The sequence below is a fragment of the Calonectris borealis genome, unplaced genomic scaffold (genome assembly GCF_964195595.1).
Source record: "Calonectris borealis unplaced genomic scaffold, bCalBor7.hap1.2 HAP1_SCAFFOLD_33, whole genome shotgun sequence".
NCBI classification, from domain to species: domain Eukaryota; kingdom Metazoa; phylum Chordata; class Aves; order Procellariiformes; family Procellariidae; genus Calonectris; species Calonectris borealis.
The window spans coordinates 2,484,943-2,504,079 of NW_027441449.1; the positions used below are offsets into that span (position 1 = coordinate 2,484,943).

The 19,137-nt window shown below is 60.8% G+C and overlaps 1 protein-coding gene across 1 annotated transcript; it reads left to right on the top strand.

The window, feature by feature from the left end:
- Nucleotides 1–2,709: 2,709 nt before the first annotated feature.
- Nucleotides 2,710–18,891, top strand: LOC142076132 (adenylate cyclase type 10-like). Its single transcript, XM_075138513.1, has 22 exons — nucleotides 2,710–2,812; nucleotides 3,554–3,747; nucleotides 4,185–4,278; nucleotides 4,577–4,662; nucleotides 5,166–5,357; nucleotides 5,471–5,592; nucleotides 6,229–6,305; nucleotides 6,607–6,796; nucleotides 7,727–7,779; nucleotides 9,242–9,395; nucleotides 10,102–10,294; nucleotides 10,819–10,905; nucleotides 11,336–11,619; nucleotides 12,228–12,364; nucleotides 13,194–13,319; nucleotides 14,268–14,513; nucleotides 15,201–15,443; nucleotides 15,565–15,640; nucleotides 16,314–16,521; nucleotides 16,893–17,000; nucleotides 17,159–17,295; nucleotides 18,771–18,891. Exons 1-22 carry the CDS (start codon nucleotides 2,710–2,712, stop codon nucleotides 18,889–18,891), a joined length of 3,231 nt encoding a protein of 1,076 aa, XP_074994614.1.
- Nucleotides 18,892–19,137: the final 246 nt, after the last annotated feature.

Consider the following 19,137-nt stretch of genomic DNA (forward strand, 5'->3'; position numbering starts at 1 on the left):
TAACTGTAGGCTTTTGTGCAAGTCCTTCTGGGGGTGCAGTCCCCTTCAGAACTGCTTCTAATAATTAATGGACCTCGCTGCATGAGCCTCCCTTCGGCACTGGGCGCCTCCGGGTCAGTGGCTCAGCGGCAAGGAGGGGACCGGGGTCACGGAGGCGGGCGATGACACAGGGAGGATGTCACTGTGAGCTGATTGTGTCGCTTGAGGACAGCTGTCGGGCGATTGTGACCACCCCGCGAGGGCAGAGGGCCAGTCGTCCTGCGCAGAGGCCCCGGGCTCACTGCGACTCGCGCTGTGCGGCGAGGTCCTCGTCCTCCTCCCAGCTGGGCACGGCCATCTTCTCCTGAGGCACCCCACGTGCCACAGGGCGCTGGCGATGGCTTCCATCTGGGAGAGGCAATATTACTACTCCGACCTGGAGAAAGCAGCAGCTTTCCTCCCCACCCTCCTTGCTGAGGACTGCCCCAAGACCGACATTCAGTCTGTCCACGGAGTGCTGCTCTTCGCGGATATTTCAGGTGGGGCGAGCAGGGAGGAGCAACCACGGGCAGGAGCCATTTTGGGGCACACTGGGCCCTTTGGAGCCCTGTCCCTACCCCTCAGCCAGAGTGGCCATCTTGTCACTGCTGAGGTCTTTTGCTGGGATGCCCAAAGAGAGCGGGATGGCTTATCTTGGGCAGTCAACCGCTGCTGCCACCGGCGCTGAGCCGGGGCACGGGAAGGTGTGACCTACAGGCTCTCGCGCCGGGCAGCGTGGAACTGGCTGCCGGGTCCTTTGGCCCACACGGGCATCTCCTGATTTCTGGGTGTCCCTGTTCCAGGTTTCACTGCTTTGACAGAGAAGTTCATCCAGATGAGCGGCCTGGACAGAGGCACCGATGAGCTGGCGCAAACCCTCAACTCCTACTTGGGTGACATTTTGGAGGGTAAGAGCCTCCCTGGCATCGGGCCGTGAGGCTGCTCGTGGAGGGTGGAGGCAGACATGCCAGGCAGCCTGCTCCTGCCTCCTTGGAAGGGCTGGGGCTTTCTGTGGCCCGGAGGAACAGCGAGAGCAGCCAGGGTCTCCTGGCGAGCCAGGACCAGCGCAGGTCCTTTCTGTGGCCAAGGAGGCACCCGCTTTCTCAGCAGGCACCTCTGTGCCGCTGGCGCGAACAGCAGGCGCGGTGACGCCTTGGGGCCCGGAGCAGGCTGAGGGCACCCAGCAAGTGCCAGCGTGCGAGTGACCTGAGGGTGCTGGCACTGACGTGTGGGCGTGCGTGTGACCCCCACGAGCCCCCTTTCACAGGGGATGTCTTGACCCTTCCGAGCTGACCGCCAGCACATTGTGGCCACCCCTTTGGCAGCACTTGTGGAGCAAAGCAAGAGAGTCCTCAAAGATGATGAAGGGTCTGGAGCATCTCTCCTATGAGGACAGGCTGGGAGAGCTGGGACTCTTTGCTCCAGAGAAGAGACGGCTCAGGGGGGATCTTCGTAATGTGTCTAAAAGCTGAAGGGAGGGTGCAAAGAGCCACTCTTGCCAGTGGTGCCCAGCGTCAGGACCAGAGGCCACGCCACGGGCAGGCACTGAAACACGGGAGGTTCCCTCTGTATGTCAGGAAGCACTTTTTGACCGCGAGGGTGACTGAGCCCTGGCACAGGTTGTGGAGTCTCCCTCCTTAGAGCTATTCAAAAACGATCTCGCCACCGTCCTGGGCAGCTGGCTCTGTGCGGCCCTGCTTAAGCAGCGGGGTTGGACCAGATGGACCCCAGAGGTCCCTTCCAGCTTCCACTTTTCCGAGCTTTGGTGGCGTCTCGAGGCCCCGCGACCCTGCCTGCTGTGCGGGTACCAGGGCTGTGGCCACTGTGAGCCTGGGAGACAGGCCGGAGTGGGGCTTTCCTGAGCTGTGCCCCAGAGCGCACCCTCGCCCGGGTGCTCCTCTCCGGGCAGAGGGGCTTGCTCTGTGGCTTCTGGAAGAAGGTGTCCACATGACTCTTCTTTTCCTTCCCTCTGTCCACAGAGATACTGGTGTTTGGAGGAGACATCTTGAAGTTTGCCGGTATGTACTTAGGACGACGATGCCCACGGGTCCTGATCTGCAGCACTGAACTGTTGTGGCGGCCATTTGCTCTGCTCTCCTTCCCAAGGGGCTCCGTGCAGCACCTTCAGCCAGCTTTCTGGCCAGGCACGCACCCCCCCCCGCAGCGCCCTTTCTCCAGGCTTCTCTTCCCCCCCGGGCCTGCCTGCGGTTTGGCTTTGGCTCCCCTCGCTCTGCCCCCGCTCGTAGGGCCCTGGGCTGGGGGTGGGGGCAAGGAAGCACCGAGAGGAAGAGACCCCCTCGGGAGCGCCGCCGAAGGTGTGTGTCGGGGTGGTGGTGAGGGGCAGGGAGGTCCTGGTGGTGGCGGAGCTCGGGCTGCCAGGCTGCGAGGGGAGGGGTCGTCCCTGGTGCGCTGCAGCTGCAGAGGAGCGCTCGGGGCGGGGGGTGCCACCGCTGCCGGCTGGCTGCTGCTGCGGCTGGCCCGGGAGAGGAGAGGTGTCCCGGTGCCCAGGGTGTGGTGCTCCAGCAGGATGCCCTCCCACAAGCCCATCTTCCTCAGCACGGCGGCCGGTTTCTGCTGCCCCTGCCACTGAGCATAGGTCGGGGAGAGTCAGGGCTCAGCAGAGCCTGTACCTTCCCCTCGCTTTCCCCAGGGGATGCTGTGCTGGTGCTGTGGAGAGCCCCCCCCCAGGAGATGGCTAAGACCATCCGCCTGGTGCTGCAATGTAGCCGGCAGATCCAGAAGAAACACGGGAGTCATGAGACGAACGTGCGTCAGAACATCCAGCTGAAGATAGGTACGGGTGCTGTGCCAGGCGCAGAGCCGTGGCACTCTCCCGTGCCACAGGGTGCTTCTCACCGGCAGGGAATGCGGGGATCCCTACTGGGGCTGGTGCCAAAGGAAAGCATCTCCTGCAAGCATTCAGGGGGCCAGCTGTGGTCGGAGCGGGGATGGGAGACCAGGACTGCTGGGTTTGCACGCGTTTGCAGATGCAGAGGAAGCTTCAAGGCAGAGCGGGTGTCAGATCAAGTATTAGGGTCTTGGAATGTCCGTTTTAGCAGAGACCTCTGCAGGAGGGAGCTACCCTTTCATTTTTTTCAGGTGGGGGCAGCTTTGCCCCCTTTCCCCTGCTGGATTCTCCCCTGCCTTGCACAAAGAGCAAAGGGGAACGGCTTTGCAGACGGCTGTGGGAAGGGCTTTGGCAGGCTCTTGTGTTTTCTCAAGCAGAGAGCTACAACCTGCCTGCACGTAAACGGAGCAGGCGGTGATCAAGCCTGCTGGTTTGCTGGGCTTCTGGGGCAGGCAGGGCTTCTGACGCCCGGCACTCTCAACACATTCTATTTCTAGACACCCGTTTCAGGGACCCGTGTCAGTGCGCTCCCGAGTCGGACGGAGGGTGCCCTCCCCCTCCATAACGCCCATCTCCCCGCTGGGCTTCAGATTAGCTTCTGAACAGCTGAGATGCCGGGGGCTGCGGAGCTCAAAACGTTCCCTGTGTCAGTTCTGCTTCTCCCTCTCTCACCAGGGATCTCTGCAGGGCCCATGGACCTCCTGATTGTCAGACAGAGGACGTGGCAGTACTTCTTGATCTCTGGCCCGGCCCTGGATGAAGTTTGTGAGGCCCAAGAGCTTGCAACGGCAGGCGAAGTTATCCTCTCGGCCGCCGCCTGGGAGCAATGTGAGCAGCAGAGTCTCAGGACCAGGACATGTGCAGGCAAAAGAGCTAGGAAGGTGGGTGGATGGGATGGCGTCTAGAGCCATTCTGAAGACCCCGACCTGGGCATGAAGGAGGGAGGTGTCAGAAGGCTGAGGAGCTGAACGTGGAGGGAGTTGTAGCTGTGAAAGCGGGCAGGCAGCTGAAGCTCTTGTCCTTCCACCTCAGGGGTACCTGTGGGCTGGGCTTGCTGGGTTTGAGGGGTCGGGAGGCACTGGAAGGGTTCTGGCCCCACCAGCAATGTCCTCTGTGGGTCCCGGAGCTGTTGTTGACAGCTGGGGGATGCTTGGGGGATGCCTGCCCAGCTCCGGTGCTTCTGAGGAAGCACTGCTGTCCCATCCAGCCAGGAGGGCTTGTTCTCCCCTCTTCTGGGCAGTGACAGTGGGGGGCAGGCTCTGTCCCCTGGGGCTCCTGGGGAGGCCAGTGGCAGCGCTTTCATTCCCTGTGTCTTCAGGTTACGGACATGGATTGGATGCCTTGGTCAGAATCCCAAGACGTTTTACGCAGGCTTGTCCAATACCCAATGGAGCACCGCTTGGAAGGGGAAGGTGAGTGCCAGCTTCACCTTCTTCTGTGACTGCCTGGGAAGGTGCGGCCCGGCTGCTTCAGGGGCCAGAGAGGAACCACTTCTGCCCTCTTCCCCCTTTCCGTCAGCGCTCACGCTTTTGGCCCTCCTGTGCATCGGCTGGGGCAGTCACTGCTGCTGCCTCCTCCTGCAGGGGACAGTTCTGCCCCGAGCATCTGGAGGTGGCAACGTGAGCAAACGAGAAGGCTCTTTCTCCTCCCTGCTTTCCACCGCCTCGTAGTCCCATCCTCGCAGCGACCACCTGCACTTTCTCTCCTCAGGTGCCATGAGGCCTCCTCTTATGCCCCATGACCCCGATGCGGAGGAGGAGATTAGGAAGTACATACCAGAAGCTGCTCTCAGGAAGGTATGGCCAGGCCACCACTGCCGGGGGCTGCGTTTTTGGAGGGCAGCAGCGGTGCACTGCAGAGATGGAGTTCTCACGAGAACAGACAAACAAAAGAAAATGCACCCTGAGACGACAACGCGGGGAAACTGAGCCAAGGGGCACCGGTGCTGCACCATTGCGTGCGTTGTCCTCAGAGAGAGGCGGGTGGCGGGAGGCGGGCGTCTGTCTCTCTGTCTTTGCCGTGGGTGTGGTTCTGGATGTGCTGCGGACATGACGGTGGGATAAAGGGGAGATTCCAGTGAAGTCCCTAGGGTGCTCCTGAGGGTCGCCCCTCATGTCCGTACCTGTATCTGCCTGCCGCAGGGCGGGCAGCCTGCCGGCCATCTGCACCCAGAGGAGGATTTACCCCTTCCTCCTCGTACCTGCTATTGCCGGTACGCCTGCTCTCCCTCGGGATGGGGGGTGGGCAGTAAGCCCCTGGGAGAGCTGGGCGGTGAAGCCGTCCTGCTCTTGTCTTCCAGCTTGATGACAGAGTGCCGCTGGACTTCTTCTCTGAGCTACGGCCGGTCACCAGCCTCTTCGTCCAACTGCGGCTGGCTGCAGGAAGCAGCAAAGAGGATTTCTGCGTAATCCTCCGCAATGCCAGCAGGATGATGCTAGAAATCCTCCGTCCGCACAACGGCGAAATCAACAAAGTCCTCCTGTTTGATAAAGTGAGTGTGAGGGAGCAATCGTCTCCCCCTACCCCGAGAGGGTGGGCGGTGAGCAAGAGGGAGAGACCCTACTTAGGCGTCGTAGCAAGATGTGCTGCATCTGTCCTTGGCAGGGCTGCACGTTCCTCTGCGTGTTTGGGCTCACCGGAGAAAAGCTGCCCTACGAGAGCGTTCACGCCTTGCAGTGCGCTAGTCAGATCTCCTACGCGTGCCCCATGATGCTCAGGGAAATACAGTGAGTGTGTGGTGGGGGGGCGGGTGCACGCTGCCTGGGACGGTGCAAGGGGGCTTACCAGAAAGAGACGTGCCTTCTAGCTTGCCCGCCCTCGTCCCTGGCAGGAAGGAGGCAGTGCCCTGAGAAGTGGCAGGTGACCCCTGGGCTTAGCCCACGGCAGCCAGGCGGACTCCCTCCAAGCACACCCTGCTAGCCACCGTGCTGGAGCGAGCCCTCGCAAGGGCGAGAGGCTCCTTGGTGCCAGAGGGAAAAGGCCCTTCTGGGCGACTGGCCCATGAACTGAAGCCACCTCATCTCAAGTTGCTGTCATCGCAGGCGGTGACATCATGGGGGCCTTCTTCCCTCTCTCTTTTCTCACAAGAAGGCTGGGGCCTTCTGCAGGTCGCAGCTCAGGGAACGTGGCCTCAGGGGAAGAGTCCAAAACTTCCTGCACGCGCTCTACCCCTGTCCTTTGTCCTTTGCAACCCGGGCATGTCGCACCCCTGAGCTCTCCACGTCCCCGAGGCCCGCGCTGGCGGGGCAGGACGGCAGGCGGCCCAGGCTAGCGCCGCGGGGAGGGGCAGGAAGGGATGGAGCCGGGCGGGCAGGACTGTGCCTGGGACGCTGCTGAAGCCACACCGTTTCCCTGTGTGCCAGGGCAGTGTCTGTTGCCGTTACCAGCGGGACGGTGTTCTGCGGAGTCCTTGGCCACCCTTTGCGGCACGAATACACAGGTAGGAGGCACACGTCTGCGGCGCGGGAGGCTGGCGTGGGCCCACTTACGCACAGCAGCCTGGAAGAGGAAGGCGGGCTGGGAGAGGGCTTGCCCAGCAGCCGGTCGGGAATGGCCCAGGCGGCGCCGGTCCTGGCCCAGGGCGGGAGAATGGGCTCCGCGGCCGGTTGTTCCCCTGGGTTCTGCTGACCCCGCCGTGGCGTTGGCCTGTGCCGGAGGCGAGGCGGCCGTTGGCTGGGAAGGGCGTCGCGGGGCGGGTGGCACAGGTACATCAACGCGTGCTCTCTCTCTCTCCCTGGCAGTCATTGGCCAGAAGGTGAATTTGGCAGCCCGGATGATGGTGAACTACCCTGGGCTGGTGTCCTGTGATGCAGTGACGTACGCCGCCTCTCGGCTGCCCCCTCACTACTTCAAGAAGCTGGAGGACAAGGAGATGAAAGGCCTTGAACACCCTGGCACTGTCTATGAATACCTGGGGATCACCAAGGAGGAGTGAGTGTCCTCTGAGAGGGCTGGATGAGGGGACGGTGGCACCAAGGGTGCAGCCTTGGCCAGCAAAGAGGAGTTCTGCAGAGAGAGACCGGGCTGGTCTCCCTTCCGTGGGGCTGAGAGGGTCAGAAGCCCTGGCGTGGGAGGCTTTTTGCCTCTCTCCCCTGCTGTCTCCTGCTGCTGAGAGAGCGGGAGTAGCCACAGGGATGGGGACGGTTTGTCTGTCTTGGCAGACACAACCTGGCCTTGCAGGCTCTGTCCAAATGGCTTTCAACTGGGCTTTCCGTGCCGTGCTTGCTCCACCACGTGCCCTGGTAATGCTGACCTAAGGAGGTTTTTGTCCCAGCGGCTTCCGAGCAGGAAGCTTTGGGCCAGTCCGGTCCCCATGGGGAATGTGGACCATCGGGACACTCTTCCTCGTGTCTTCCTGCTGAAATCTCAGCTCTTCCTCTGGGCCAGGATTTAACCTTCTCTTTGGATGACGGTTTGAATGTTAACATCGCCGTCTCTTTGAAACTACAGGAAGACTTGAGCCACAGGTGTCAGGTGCTTGGCATCCCAACTCGTTCAGTGACACAAGCCCTCCTTTCCAAGGCACTTGCTTTTCTTGGCCAACGTGGTGAAGCTGTCTGCTAGCCAAGAGCACACCCTGCCTTCTTTCATGTCTCCAATTTCTCTGGGTTTGGCCTCTGGGGATGGATTCTTGATACGTCCTCCTGTCCCACCATGGCCGTTGGGCTTCTCTATGCTTGAAGCTGTCCTAATGTGCAGCTTGAACTTTGGCTGGGGGAGCGTGCAGGGGATAAGATGCTGCTCGAAAGAAAAGCAGGTACCCGAGGAGCACATCCTGCCCCTCCACGTCAGGCTGCTTCTCTGTGTCCCCTGGCTTCTCACCAGCTAATTGACTTGTGTTTTCTTTTCCCCTGCTTCTAGCATATTTGGCATGGCTCTTACCACGGAGAGGTCAGAGGAACTCCCCTTGCTGGGTAGGTGGAGAACGCCTTGCTCTTCTGAACCCCAGTTTCTTCCCCGTGGTAACTTTTAGTGCCACGCTGGGAAGGGAGAAGCTTTTGCCAGGGATGGTGTTGCCTGCAGCGGCCCTAAGGAAGTGCCGCCTGTCTTGGCCTCTACTTGGTTGGTATCTGTGGAGTGGAAAGCAGGGTGAGGCGCCTGGTGCTCCCTGCCGTGCTCCAGACCTCGTACAAAGGTTCCTTTCAACTATGGAGCTGCTCACACCCCGGGGGCTAAGCTGATCCCCGTCTTTGGGGTCAGGAAAGAGATTTCCTTCTGCCAGACTGACGGAGAGTTTTGGTGGTGGGTTCTCCCCCTCGTACTCCTCGGAGTTCCCTTCTTGGCAGCGTCTGCGAGTAGACATGGAAATGTCAGGACACACGGGATGCCTTTAATCGCTCGGTGTCTTGCCGGATGTTTTGGGCCCTGCTATGGCTTAAGCCCAGTAGGCAGCTCAGCCCCACAGAGCCGCTCGCTCCCCACAGTGGGATGGGGAAGAGAATTGGAAGGGCAAAAGGGAGAACACTGGTGGGCTGCGATACAGACAGCTTAATAGGGAAAGCAAAAGCTGCGCACGCGCGCAAGGCAAAATCAGGCATTCATTCACTGCTTCCCTTCGGCAGGAAGGTGTCTAGCCACTTCCAGGAAAGCAGGGCTTCATCGTGCGTAACGGTGACTTGGGAAGACAAGCTCCGTAACTCCGAATGTCCCCCTTCCTCCTCCTTTCCCCCAGCTTTTCTTGCTGAGCACAGCATCACATGGCATGGAATAGGCCTTTGGGCAGTTGGGTCAGCTGTCGCGGCTGCGCCGCCTCCAAGCTTCTTACGCACCCCCAGCCTGCTCGCTGGCGGGGCGGCGTGAGGAATGGAAAAGGCCTTGACGCCGTGCGAGCACTCTTCAGCAACAACTCGAACATCGTTGTGTTATCAACGCCGATGTTGGGTCACAAATCCAAAACACAGCATCGTAGGAGCTGTTACTGAAGAAGGTTAACTTTAGCCCAGCCAAAACCAGTACAGGTTTGAAGATGCCGCCTTAGCTACTGGGAAGTGCTCTGCGGCTCACGGTACAGCGAGGAGTCTGTTTGGGACATAGCTGCCTGCAGCGACTCAAATCACCCCTTGCAGTCTCGCGCCGGATCGCCGCGGGGAGTCGCGTGGGGCCGGCTGAATCTCTGTGCTTACGGGAGGGGAGCGGGGCAGGGAAGAGGGCACGGGAGCGGCGCTGTGGGGCAGGCGGGCAGGCGGGTCTGCTGCCGCGCTGAGGAAGGCAGAGGGGCAAAAGCCGGGATGAGAGGGCGGGAAGGAGGCCTGGGTGTAGGCAGGCTGGCGGGTGCGGTGGCGGGGAGGGAAGCTGCGGTGGAGGGTGCCAGCTGAAGGGACGGCTCTTTGCTTTTCAGCACACCCCAGCAGCTCCTTTTCTTGTTTGTCTTCCCAGGTCGGGAGAAGGAGATTGACCTCTTTCGCAGCTGCTTGGAAGCCTATAAGGACTTAGGACAAAGGCACATCCTGGCATTTGAGGGCAGGCTGGGCTCCGGCAGGAGCCACTTACTTACTGAACTGGCCCATTTAGGCCAGGAAGCTGGCTACAGGTACAGGTTTTTGACCCGTAGCTTTGGGACACTGCCCCTGCCCATCCCCTGACAGCCATGGAACACTCCAGCCCCTCTGCCAGTGCGCCTGGCCCTTGGACTGCAGCCTCCCGAAAAAGCCTCCTGGAGACACTCCCTAGGAGCTCCTGTGTGCTCGGCTCCCGCCTCTGCCTCTTCGGGGAGTTGGAAGTGGCTTCTTGAGCCATGGCCTTTCCTCCTTCACCTCTGGGCCAGGCACAGATAGAAGGAAAGAGCCCAAGCTCGGTGCTTTTCAGCTGGCTCCAGACCCAACAGACAGCAGGGTGGCCCGTCCCAGAAGCCCTGCTTGCCCTCTGCCTGTGTCCCAGCAGGAGGACTGGGGCAGAAAAGCCTTCCTGTGGCCTGGGAGGCAGACTGCTGAGGTCTGGAGCCCAAAGGCAAGCTCACCCCTTGCTCCACCCTTGCCTCTTAGCCCCGTGAGTTCCTCTGCAGGGGGCACGTAGCGAGACCTGGGGCCGACAGGGGGTCTGGGCCCAGCTCTCCCAGTGGCTTGGCAGCAACTGCCCCTCTGTGCCCTTTCTCGTACGGGGAGTGAAAAGCTTGGGCTTCTCTGGGAAGCACTTTGGGATGGGTGGCTGAAGAGCCCCGCGCAAGGGCACCTCCACCCTTTGGTCTTAGAAGGCATGGGCCGTTGGGGAGCTCAGTCCCTTTTGCTTTTGCACGGCAGGGTGGTTGCCATGAAACTGGTCGAGGTCAACATGAGGCAGTCCTTCTCTGCCCTCCGTACCCTGATGGCCAGGGCTCTGGGCCTCCACGACTGTGAATCGAGCAGCGCCAGGCAGAGCGTGCTGCAGGAAAAGCTCCAAGGGACCATCGAAGAGAGCAGCTATTGCCACCTCAATGACATTTTCCTCGTCGAGGTAAGAGAGAGGCCTCTCTGGCCCTGGAGGAGGCCGCCTCCTGAGCTCTTCGGGGTCCGACGTTGTGTGGGCGCGCTGCTGGGCGTGCCTTAGCTCAGGGTGGGAATCGCAGGGGTCACGGCACACGTTTCCCACTCCCGGGCCCGGTGGTGAGATCATGTCCCGCACTTCAGCCGGCAGCGCCCGGTGCCTTGCTCAGCACCCTGGCAGTGCGTTGGAGAGAGGCTGGTGCTGCCCTGGTGCTGAGGTCACTGCTGCGTGAGTGGTCTGCTCCAGCCAGCCCGAGATGCCCACAGCCGGAGAACCAGCTCTCCAGCCCACCCCAAAGCCCCAGCTCTGCCAAAGACCCTCAGCAGAGGGCCTCTGCTTGAGGCTCCGGGCGAAGTCCCCACTGGGGCTCCCCGTGTTGGGGAGAGGTGGGGTGCTGAGGCCAGCAGCGGCGGTTTGCTCTGCACTCTTGCTTGGTGGGTAAGCGTGCCTAGCCCCGGAGTGACGTTTCTCCCTGACTCTGCTTTTCTGGCCAGTTTCCCGTTTCGGACAAGGTTCGCAAGATGCATGAAACGGAAAGAAAAAATGAATTGCACGCGACTTGGACGAAAGTGCTAGAGAAGGTGAGCATTTCTCCTCCCTTCCTCCTGGGTCGCAGAAGGACAACAACCCTGCCGGCTGCGGGCTCTGCGCCACAGCAGTGTGAGCGGGTGGGAGGACCACGTGCCTGGGTCATCGCGCTTCAGGGCCCGAGAAACCCCCCACCTCCCCCCGCAGCCCCACAAACACACCCCGTAACTTTCCTCCTGTAAAGCCTGCCCTGCAGGAGAAACAGTCTTCTGCATTCCCTCGGCCAAGCTCCCTCCTCCTGCAGGGCAAGCGATGTTAGGTGCGACCTGAAAGTCTCAAGGGAATTAAGTGTCAGTAAGCTGCTGAGCAGGGAAGTGGTTGAGGAGAGACTTCAGGGAATCCTCTGGAGAGAGAGGCTAAACCTCCCCTGGAAGACGCTTGAGAATCCACCGGATTCCCCTCAGAACAACCTGCTTTTTTCAGACCATTGGAGGAGAATTTGGCATAGTTGTCATCGGCAATGCCCATTTCATCGACCTTGCCTCCTGGAGTATCATGTCACCCGTGCTCCGAAACATCTCCCTCTTCATGGTCATAAGCTTAGCTCCGGGCTACGCGAGAACAGAGAACTTCCGCAAAGCTGCAGCAGACAACACAACACCCCAGAAAATCACCTATCTTCGTCTGGCTGAGCTGAAACCCTCAGCCGTGGTGCAGAAAGTCTGCAAGAGCCTCGGAGTGGTCAGCATCTCCAGGGATCTGGCGAGGTAAGTTGGAGCCAGGGGAGCTCTTCCTGAGGGCTCGAACCTCTGCAGACCGTGGAAGGGAATCAGCCCCCCAGGAGAGGGGGCGCAGGGCCTCCAGAAGCAGCACTGACTCTAGCGAGTGCCTGACGGGGGTTGCTTGTTGTGCCTGGCCCTGGCAGGCGGGAGCTGAGAGCGGGCGACTCCCCAGACACAGAGCGCGGGGCTGTTGCAGAGGGAGGAAGGGAGGCAGGGAGGAAGAGTCCCGAGCCCCAGCGTGGCCGGGCTGTGAAAAGGCCTCGGTCTAGGTGGCCAGGCTGTGGGGGAGATTCCCTGGGGCAGAGGTCCGCCCTGCTGCCAGAGAGGATCTAAGCTCCTGCGGAGAGGAAAGGCCGGGCTCGCTGCTCGGTGCTTTGGGCGTTGTCCGCAATTCTTTTCCCATGGACTTCAGCGAAGGCTGGAGGTGCAGGGGGGCCCAAAAGCCCAAGCCAGCGGGAGGACCGTCCCTTTCAAAAGTGCGGTGTAGCTGGCTGCTGGCTCCCCTGTTAGGCGCGAGTGACTCACCACCCACCCGAACTGTGTTTCACCTTACTTCCCTTCTGCTGGTCACTGCTGGGTCTGCTCCTGTCCAGGTTCCTGATCCAAAGGAGCTCGGGGAACCCATATTACTGCGAGGAGCTGCTGCGCTGCCTTCGCAGCAACGACATGCTCCTGTTCCGCACCCGGAGGCAGGGTGAAAAAGCAGAGGACAACTGGGAGAGCCTGATCAGTAAGCACCTTTACGGCTGACGAGCGAGTTGTTGTGGCGCATTCTCCGCAGCACAGTCTTGCCCCGTCGTTCCCCCACGGATCTGGGCAGAGTCAGATCCTGCAGCAGGGCAGAACTTGGTCTGGCGGAGGTGTGGGCTCCTGCGTGCCTTGCTGTTGGGACAGCCAAAGCAGGGGCTAGCGAGTTCTGGTGGCTTGGAGGGGCCTAAATTCTCGGGGCAGGGGCTGGGGGGCTAAAACAGGGGAGATTGCTCTGGAGCACATGTTTCTGCTGTTTCTTAGGCGTCCTAGTGGGCATGTCATTTGCCTTGGCCAAATGCCAGCTCGCTTGAGAACAAACCCCAGCTTGAGGTGGGGGACAGGCCCGGGACACTTGAATCCAAACCCATAAATCCCCAGAAGGATGCTGGTAATAGAAGAAAACGGTGGTAATGCCGCCGAGAGAGCAATGCCAGCCAGAGTGCTGTGGCCTTGGGAACAGCCAGGACTGACGCTCCGTTTTGCATCATCGCCGGCAATTTCCCTGGCTGCGAGGCAGCGCTGTTGAAGGCAGCGATGCTGCTGCTTTCTGTCCCGGGGCGTTCAGTCGCGGAAGCTTTGACTGAGGGACTGTTTGGGAAAGCTGGTCTGAAGGCAGAACATCTTTGGGAGGGCTATGCAAAGAAACTGTTTTGCTCTGCTTCATGACCACGTTCAGCACAGGCAGGTCAGCGCGCCCGCACTGGGCCACGTAAGGTGGGACTTGTCCCATCTCAGGTGAATTTTGAGATGTTTGCAAGCTGCAAGTCCCTTTGCAAATTGCCTTATTCGTGCTCTCCTGCTCCACCCAGCTTCTGCAGTCGAGGCGTCGTCCCTCCCAGCACCCTCGAGCTCCAGCGCGGGGACCGACGGCAGGGTCTGCATCATCAGACCAGACGTGAACCTGGAGAACACCGTGCTGCCCGCCACCTTGAAAGGTGAGGGGCCGAGCGCCGCTCTGCCCGCTCTGCCCGGGGGGCTGCAGAGTCGCCCTCTCAGCCCGGGGGCTCTGCTGGGAACCAGAAACAGGCCTGGGGTTGCGGGCAGCCGTTTTCCCCTCCTGGGTGTGCACCAGCTGTGAGCCTGCTGGCTGCTTTCCAGCAGCAGGTAGGAGAGAAAAGGTTATTGGTGCAAGACTAACACAGCTCCCTTTTCTCACAGAAACAAATCCTTTGCTGGGAAAAATCTTTGACTTGCCTCTGACTCAGCTTTGAATGTGGCTTCTACCTCGCTATTCTCTTTTTAAGTTCCCCAGCTAACGCTGGTCTCAAGGCACTTGACCCAAATCAAATCCATTTTTTTTTCTGTGGATTGGCACAGAAATCCCCCCGTAGCCAGGGGAGCTGGGTGGGGGAGCTGTCAAGGAGCGTCCCTCCTCTCTAGCCGTAGCCATTTGTATGAACCTTGGAGAAACGTCACGCTAAAGCATTCCCGCTATTAAGTTGCTTTGTCCAAAAACAAGCCCAGAAGAAAACCAAAAGAAAGGAATAGTATCGTCTGGGCAAGTTAAGACAACCGTTGTGGGGAGCTCCCAGTCCACCTCTGAGGTGGGGAAAGTTCTCCGTTCTCTGCGTGCACTGTTGGGCAGAAACCTACTCCAGGTCTGGCCAGGCGCAGCACGGGATGCCTGTACCTGCTGGATCCTGCCCTCCTCTGCCTCGGTGGGGGAGCATTTGTTTGAGCATCTCGCTTTTCCCCAGGCCTCGTGGCCTGCGATTCCAACAGGAGCGGAGCCGTTTTGAAGACGCCTACCCTGGGCTGCGACTGCCCAGCAGGCGCAGTCCCGAGGAGAGGAGGCCAAAGTCTACCCCGTTTCACGTGTTGAAACTTTGCAGCCTCAGCCTGGGGAACAGGCAAGAGGGAGACGTGTTGCTTCTTTTTGACAGAGGTTGTGCTGGCTCAGCTCGACCGGACAAAGCCACTGAAGCAGATGATTTTGAAGTTCGCAGCTGTCATCGGGCCGGTGTTTACCACCCAGATGCTGTCGCACATCCTTCCCGCTGACGTCAGGCACAAGATGAATTGCTTGTTGGACATGCTGGTGAGCGACAACATCCTTAAGTGGCTGAAAGACACAGAGCTGCCAGAAGATGCCCAAGAGGGGCCAGCCATCTGCCCGCAGGCAGAGCACGGTAAGGGGTAGCAGTGAGGTGAGCCAGGGAGCTCCCGGCTGTGTCCCGGCGGGGCTCCCCGGGGCATGGTGCGCTTCCCCCCCGTGATGGGCGGGTGGAGCTCGGGCAGGCACGGCTGTTCGGCGTGGGCTGTTCAAAGGTCTTACAGGTCGATCTCAAAGCACACCAGCTTTGCGCCGGAGGGAAGGTCCCACCAGCTGGCCCAAGGGCCTCCGCTCCCCTGCCTCCAAGCACTGCTCGTGGCGCAGGCATGAGAGGGCGTGTGGAATCCCTGACGTCCTCTCCCGGCCGCCTGCAGCGTCCAGATGAAAGATGCCCTCCAGAGTGCCCTGGGGCCTTCGACAGGCCTTTACTCAGCTTTGCTTCCCCTGTGGCAGAGGGGAGAGCTCAGGAGGCTGGGGACTGCCCTGCCAAGAGCGGGGAGAAGGCGCTGGCTGGGGCTTGCTTCGGCTGGCGGCAACACCCCCAGCTCCTGCCCGGAGCGTAGCTGAGCGCTGTGTCCCCGGGGCTGTCCTAGCGTCAGCAAAGCAAGCCGGGCCCTTTCGCCCCGCGCCGCAAGGCTCGGCGTGCAGCAGCGCTGGTTCGCTGCCCAGGCTGCGCACCAAGGCAGGACTTTCGCGCCCCGGTTGGGACGGCCCCGAGCCCTGGCCCCAGCTCGGGCTGATGCAAAGGCCCTTTGCCTTGCAGGCATGGAGAGCCCCTGTCTGAGCAGGAAGGCCGTGCAGCAGCAGTGCAGCGTCCTGGCCTTCCGCGTCCCACTGCTGCGGGAGGTTGCCTACGAGCTGTGGCCCGCGAGACAGCGGGGCACCTTGCACCGCAAGTGTGCCGCCTTCCTGGAGCAGCACGCACACAAATGCCAGAGCTGCGGCCAAGGGGACTTTGTGGCCTTCCACCGCTTCGCCGTCACCAGCACCCAGGACGGAGGGAGCTGTCGGAGCCCTGCTGAGCAGGGCGACTCGTGCAGCTGGGAGGCCTTGGTGTTGGCAGGAGAACAGCTGAAGAGGAATAGGATCCGCGACACCGAGGGTATGCTGTGCACCGTGCTCCGCAGCCCGGGCCCTCCAGGAGCCCAGGGGCGTGTGCTGGGGATCGGGTGGGAGTAGATCTGCTAGGGACCAGCCCAGGAGGTGAGGACGACCACGGCAGACTTTCCTCTGTGTGTCGGGACCCTTGCAAGGATTCTTGCAAGCCCGCTGGGAGAGGGAGAGCAGCTCTGCCCCTGGGGTAGGCGAGGAGGTGTCTAACCCCCTGTTCTCTTCCCAGATGCTGCAGATCCTCTGCAGGCTTTCACGGAGGAGGATTTTGGGTGAGCAGACAAAGTTTTGATTATTTTTGAAGCCAGTGAGCTCAGGGTCTCCAGAGGAGACAAAGGAAGTGCCGGCATTTGGCTGCTGGTTGTGACTCTAGCTTAGGGAAGAGGCTTTCCGTGGGGTGGGAGCTGGGAGGAGATGGCCATGGAGATGAGAAAGTGCCTGAGGAAGCCCGTGGGCTCAGAGCGATCGCCACACTACACTGGAACAGCCCTGGCTTTCCAGTTCCTGCAGAGTAGCGCTGCAAAATCTGCAGGGCAAAAGCCGCCAGAGGGACTCGGCTGGTTTGCCCGTGGGAGGTGACAGAAAGCCCAGCTTGTGTTTTTCTCCCTACCTACAAAGCACCTGTAAGAGTCACGCCTGCCTGCGGCCTCGTGCTCTGCTTTGAACAAAGGGCTTTTGGTGCCGTCTCTGTGGGGAGAAAGACCAGCAGAGGTGATGCCCGTGTGTTCTTTGCTCTCTTCCTCCCCGGGAACTCTCCTCTGAGCAGTGCGGCAGAGAGCGAACAGGCAGCTGAGCTGCCCAGCAAGACCGACGGGAAGAGCAGCAGCGCGTGCTCCTGTGAATGCGAAGCCATCGTGGAATCGGTGCTCGTGCCTTTGGCTCGCCACTACAAGGCGATGGGCGATACTGCCAGAGCCTTTTACTACCTCCTGGAGTGTGCGGCTGCCTACCTGCACGTCTCCAACATCTACATGGTGAGGTGCCCCGCTTGCCAGCACCCACTGTGCACGGAGTCCTGCCTGGCTCCGGGCAGGACAACTTCCCCGTTGCAGTCGGGCGTGCCTTGGAAGGGACGGGGGTCAGACCCTGACTTTTTCCTCCGGTTCGCCTCTTCTGCGGCAAGAGACGCAGGGCGCTGTGCCCTTGGCACGAGGGGCATTAGCAGGGAGGCGGTCTGAAGGATCACTGGTGCTGTGCTCTGAGCCAGCGTGGCTGTGTTTGGGCGGGCATCACCAGGGGGAGAAACAGGCCCTCTTAAGACCGATGCCGGAGGCAACGAGGGAGGACAGGGCTGGCCGTGGGCTCCGCACCCACGCTCACCTGCTCTCTGTGTGCTTGCGCAAAGGCCCTCATGAAGCTGAATGAAGCGGAGGTTCTGAGGAACTCAGTAGCGGAGAGAGCGAAGGTGATAGCCCGCTTCGAAGAGGCCACCTTCTTCAGCCTCAAAGGGGAGGTAAAGAGACGGGGAGGTCTGGAAGGATCTCCTTGGGGACGGAGCTGGATGCCTGCCCCAGTTGCAGGGGATATCCCCGGCACCTCCAGCCACTGGCAGATTCCTGCAGTCTCTTGGGCAACTCGGCCATGTCGGGATGTTTCCCTTTTCCTCTGCAGGCCTCCTGGCGTATGGGACGCGTGAAGCTGGCAAAGAAAATGATCAGGAAGGCTTTGAGCCTGCTCAAAAGGCACTTCCCCCGGACCATCGTTGGAGCCTTTGTCCAGTCTCAGGTGGAAAAGTTGCCGTGTGCCGCGTATGTTGCCAGAAGAGCATCCTCCCTGCCGCAGGAGGCCCGGTAAGAAGCAGAACTGAGAACCCAGGGGAGGAAGAGCCATCTCCTCCCTGGTCCCAGGCACCCAGGCCCAGCCCTGCCTAGACTTGAGGCCACACCTAACCTGGCGCATGGGCCTTAGCAGGACCGAGGCACCAAGGAGCGATGCGCGGGTAGAACAGGGACCGGCAGAGCCCCACGCTCCCTCCCTCCCTGCGCAGTCGCGGGAACAAAGCACGCCTTTGGGTAAAGAGCAGCTTGCAGCTGGGGATGCGTCTGCCGGCGCGCGTTGGCAGTGGCAGGGGGTTGGTGGTGGCTGGGAAGAGAGAGCTGTGAACAGGGAGCAGAGGCTGAAGAGGGGCAGGGGGTCTGGAGGCAGGAGCAGGACGTGGGGACGGAGCAGTAGGTGGAGGTGAGGAGTGAGGATGAGGAAGCTCAGAGAGTGATCCCCCTTTTCCTGCCGGTTCCCAGCTTTGCTTGGCCCCCCCGGCGCTGTAGTGCCAACACGCCCTCTCCAGCGGTCGGCTTCCCCCGGCGGCACTTCTTTGTCTGCCCCCTTCCGCTCCGGCAGCCCTCCCTCCATCAGCTCCCTTTCCTCCCAGGAGGTGTAACTGGCTTGTCCCCCGCCCCGCTTCCCCCGTCCCTGTCCCATTTAGCACTGTGCAGCGGGTGCCCCTGGGCCCAGCAGTTTCTCTTGTGCGGCAGGAGGAAGAGGCTAGCCCGGCTGCTGCGGCAGAGCTGCTGCCTTTCCTTACTGGAGCACCTCTTCAGCCTGGAGGGAACGCCCAGCGGACCAACGTTCTCCCGCCTGGCAGCGCGCATGAAGGCCAACACGGACAGGGCAGCGGACTCCTATTGGGCAGCAGACTCCCGCCACAGATCCGCTTAGCTTCATTGCCACCCTGTTCCGTCTCATTAAACGTCTCCTTTATGACGACCTTTGTTGTCGTTCTGAGATACGCTGTCCTATCGTTTCCGTGGAGGGCTACTGGTGCTCCCTCAGCGATGGCTGCAGCTCTCTCGCAGGCCCTGCTGCAGACTCACGATTGAAGACGCTTCTGAGTTTAGGTCACATTAAAACCAGAGACCCTCTAAAACCCTGGCCCTCTCTCTTGCCCTTCTTCCTCACCCCCCACGTACGGTCAGCCGTACTGCTGCTCCCTATCCTTCCCCAGCTAAAGGGGAGGAGAAACCTGTTCAAGAAGGCAAGGGTGGCAGGAAGAGCCCCAGCTGCCGAGGGGACTTTGGACAGGTATCTCCAAAGGTTTTGCCTTGTCTGAACCCGTTGGGGGACTTGAAACAACACACCCTTCTGCCCCGCATTGCCCGCAAGTCAGCGTCTGCCGCAAAACTCTACGAACAATTACGGTGCATAAGCAGCACCGCAGACACTGGGGAAGAAACGTGGGGCCACAGCACGCAGGTAGGTCATAGGTCCGCTCCTCCTGCCCTTCCAGCTGGCAGCACTCCTCCCAGCGGCAGAATTCCTTAGGCTCATCCCCTCCGGCTGCCTACCAGCGGCTTTGGCGTGAGAAGGGTTTGCATCTGGAAGTTGTTATCTTCTGCGCTTCTCGCTGAGGCACCTGTAAGATCGTGGCAGGCTTCCAAATCGCGGGCATAGCTACAGAAGAGGGGCAGGAGCTCACCGGCGAATTGCAGCTCCGTTAGGGAACTGCAGAATGGCAGGGGCTTCACTCGAGGAGCTTCCAGTCACCTGCAGGAGCTCACCGGCGAATTGCAGCTCCGTTAGGGAACTGCAGAATGGCAGGGGCTTCACTCCAGGAGCTTCCAGTCACCTGCAGGAGCTCACCGGCGAATTGCAGC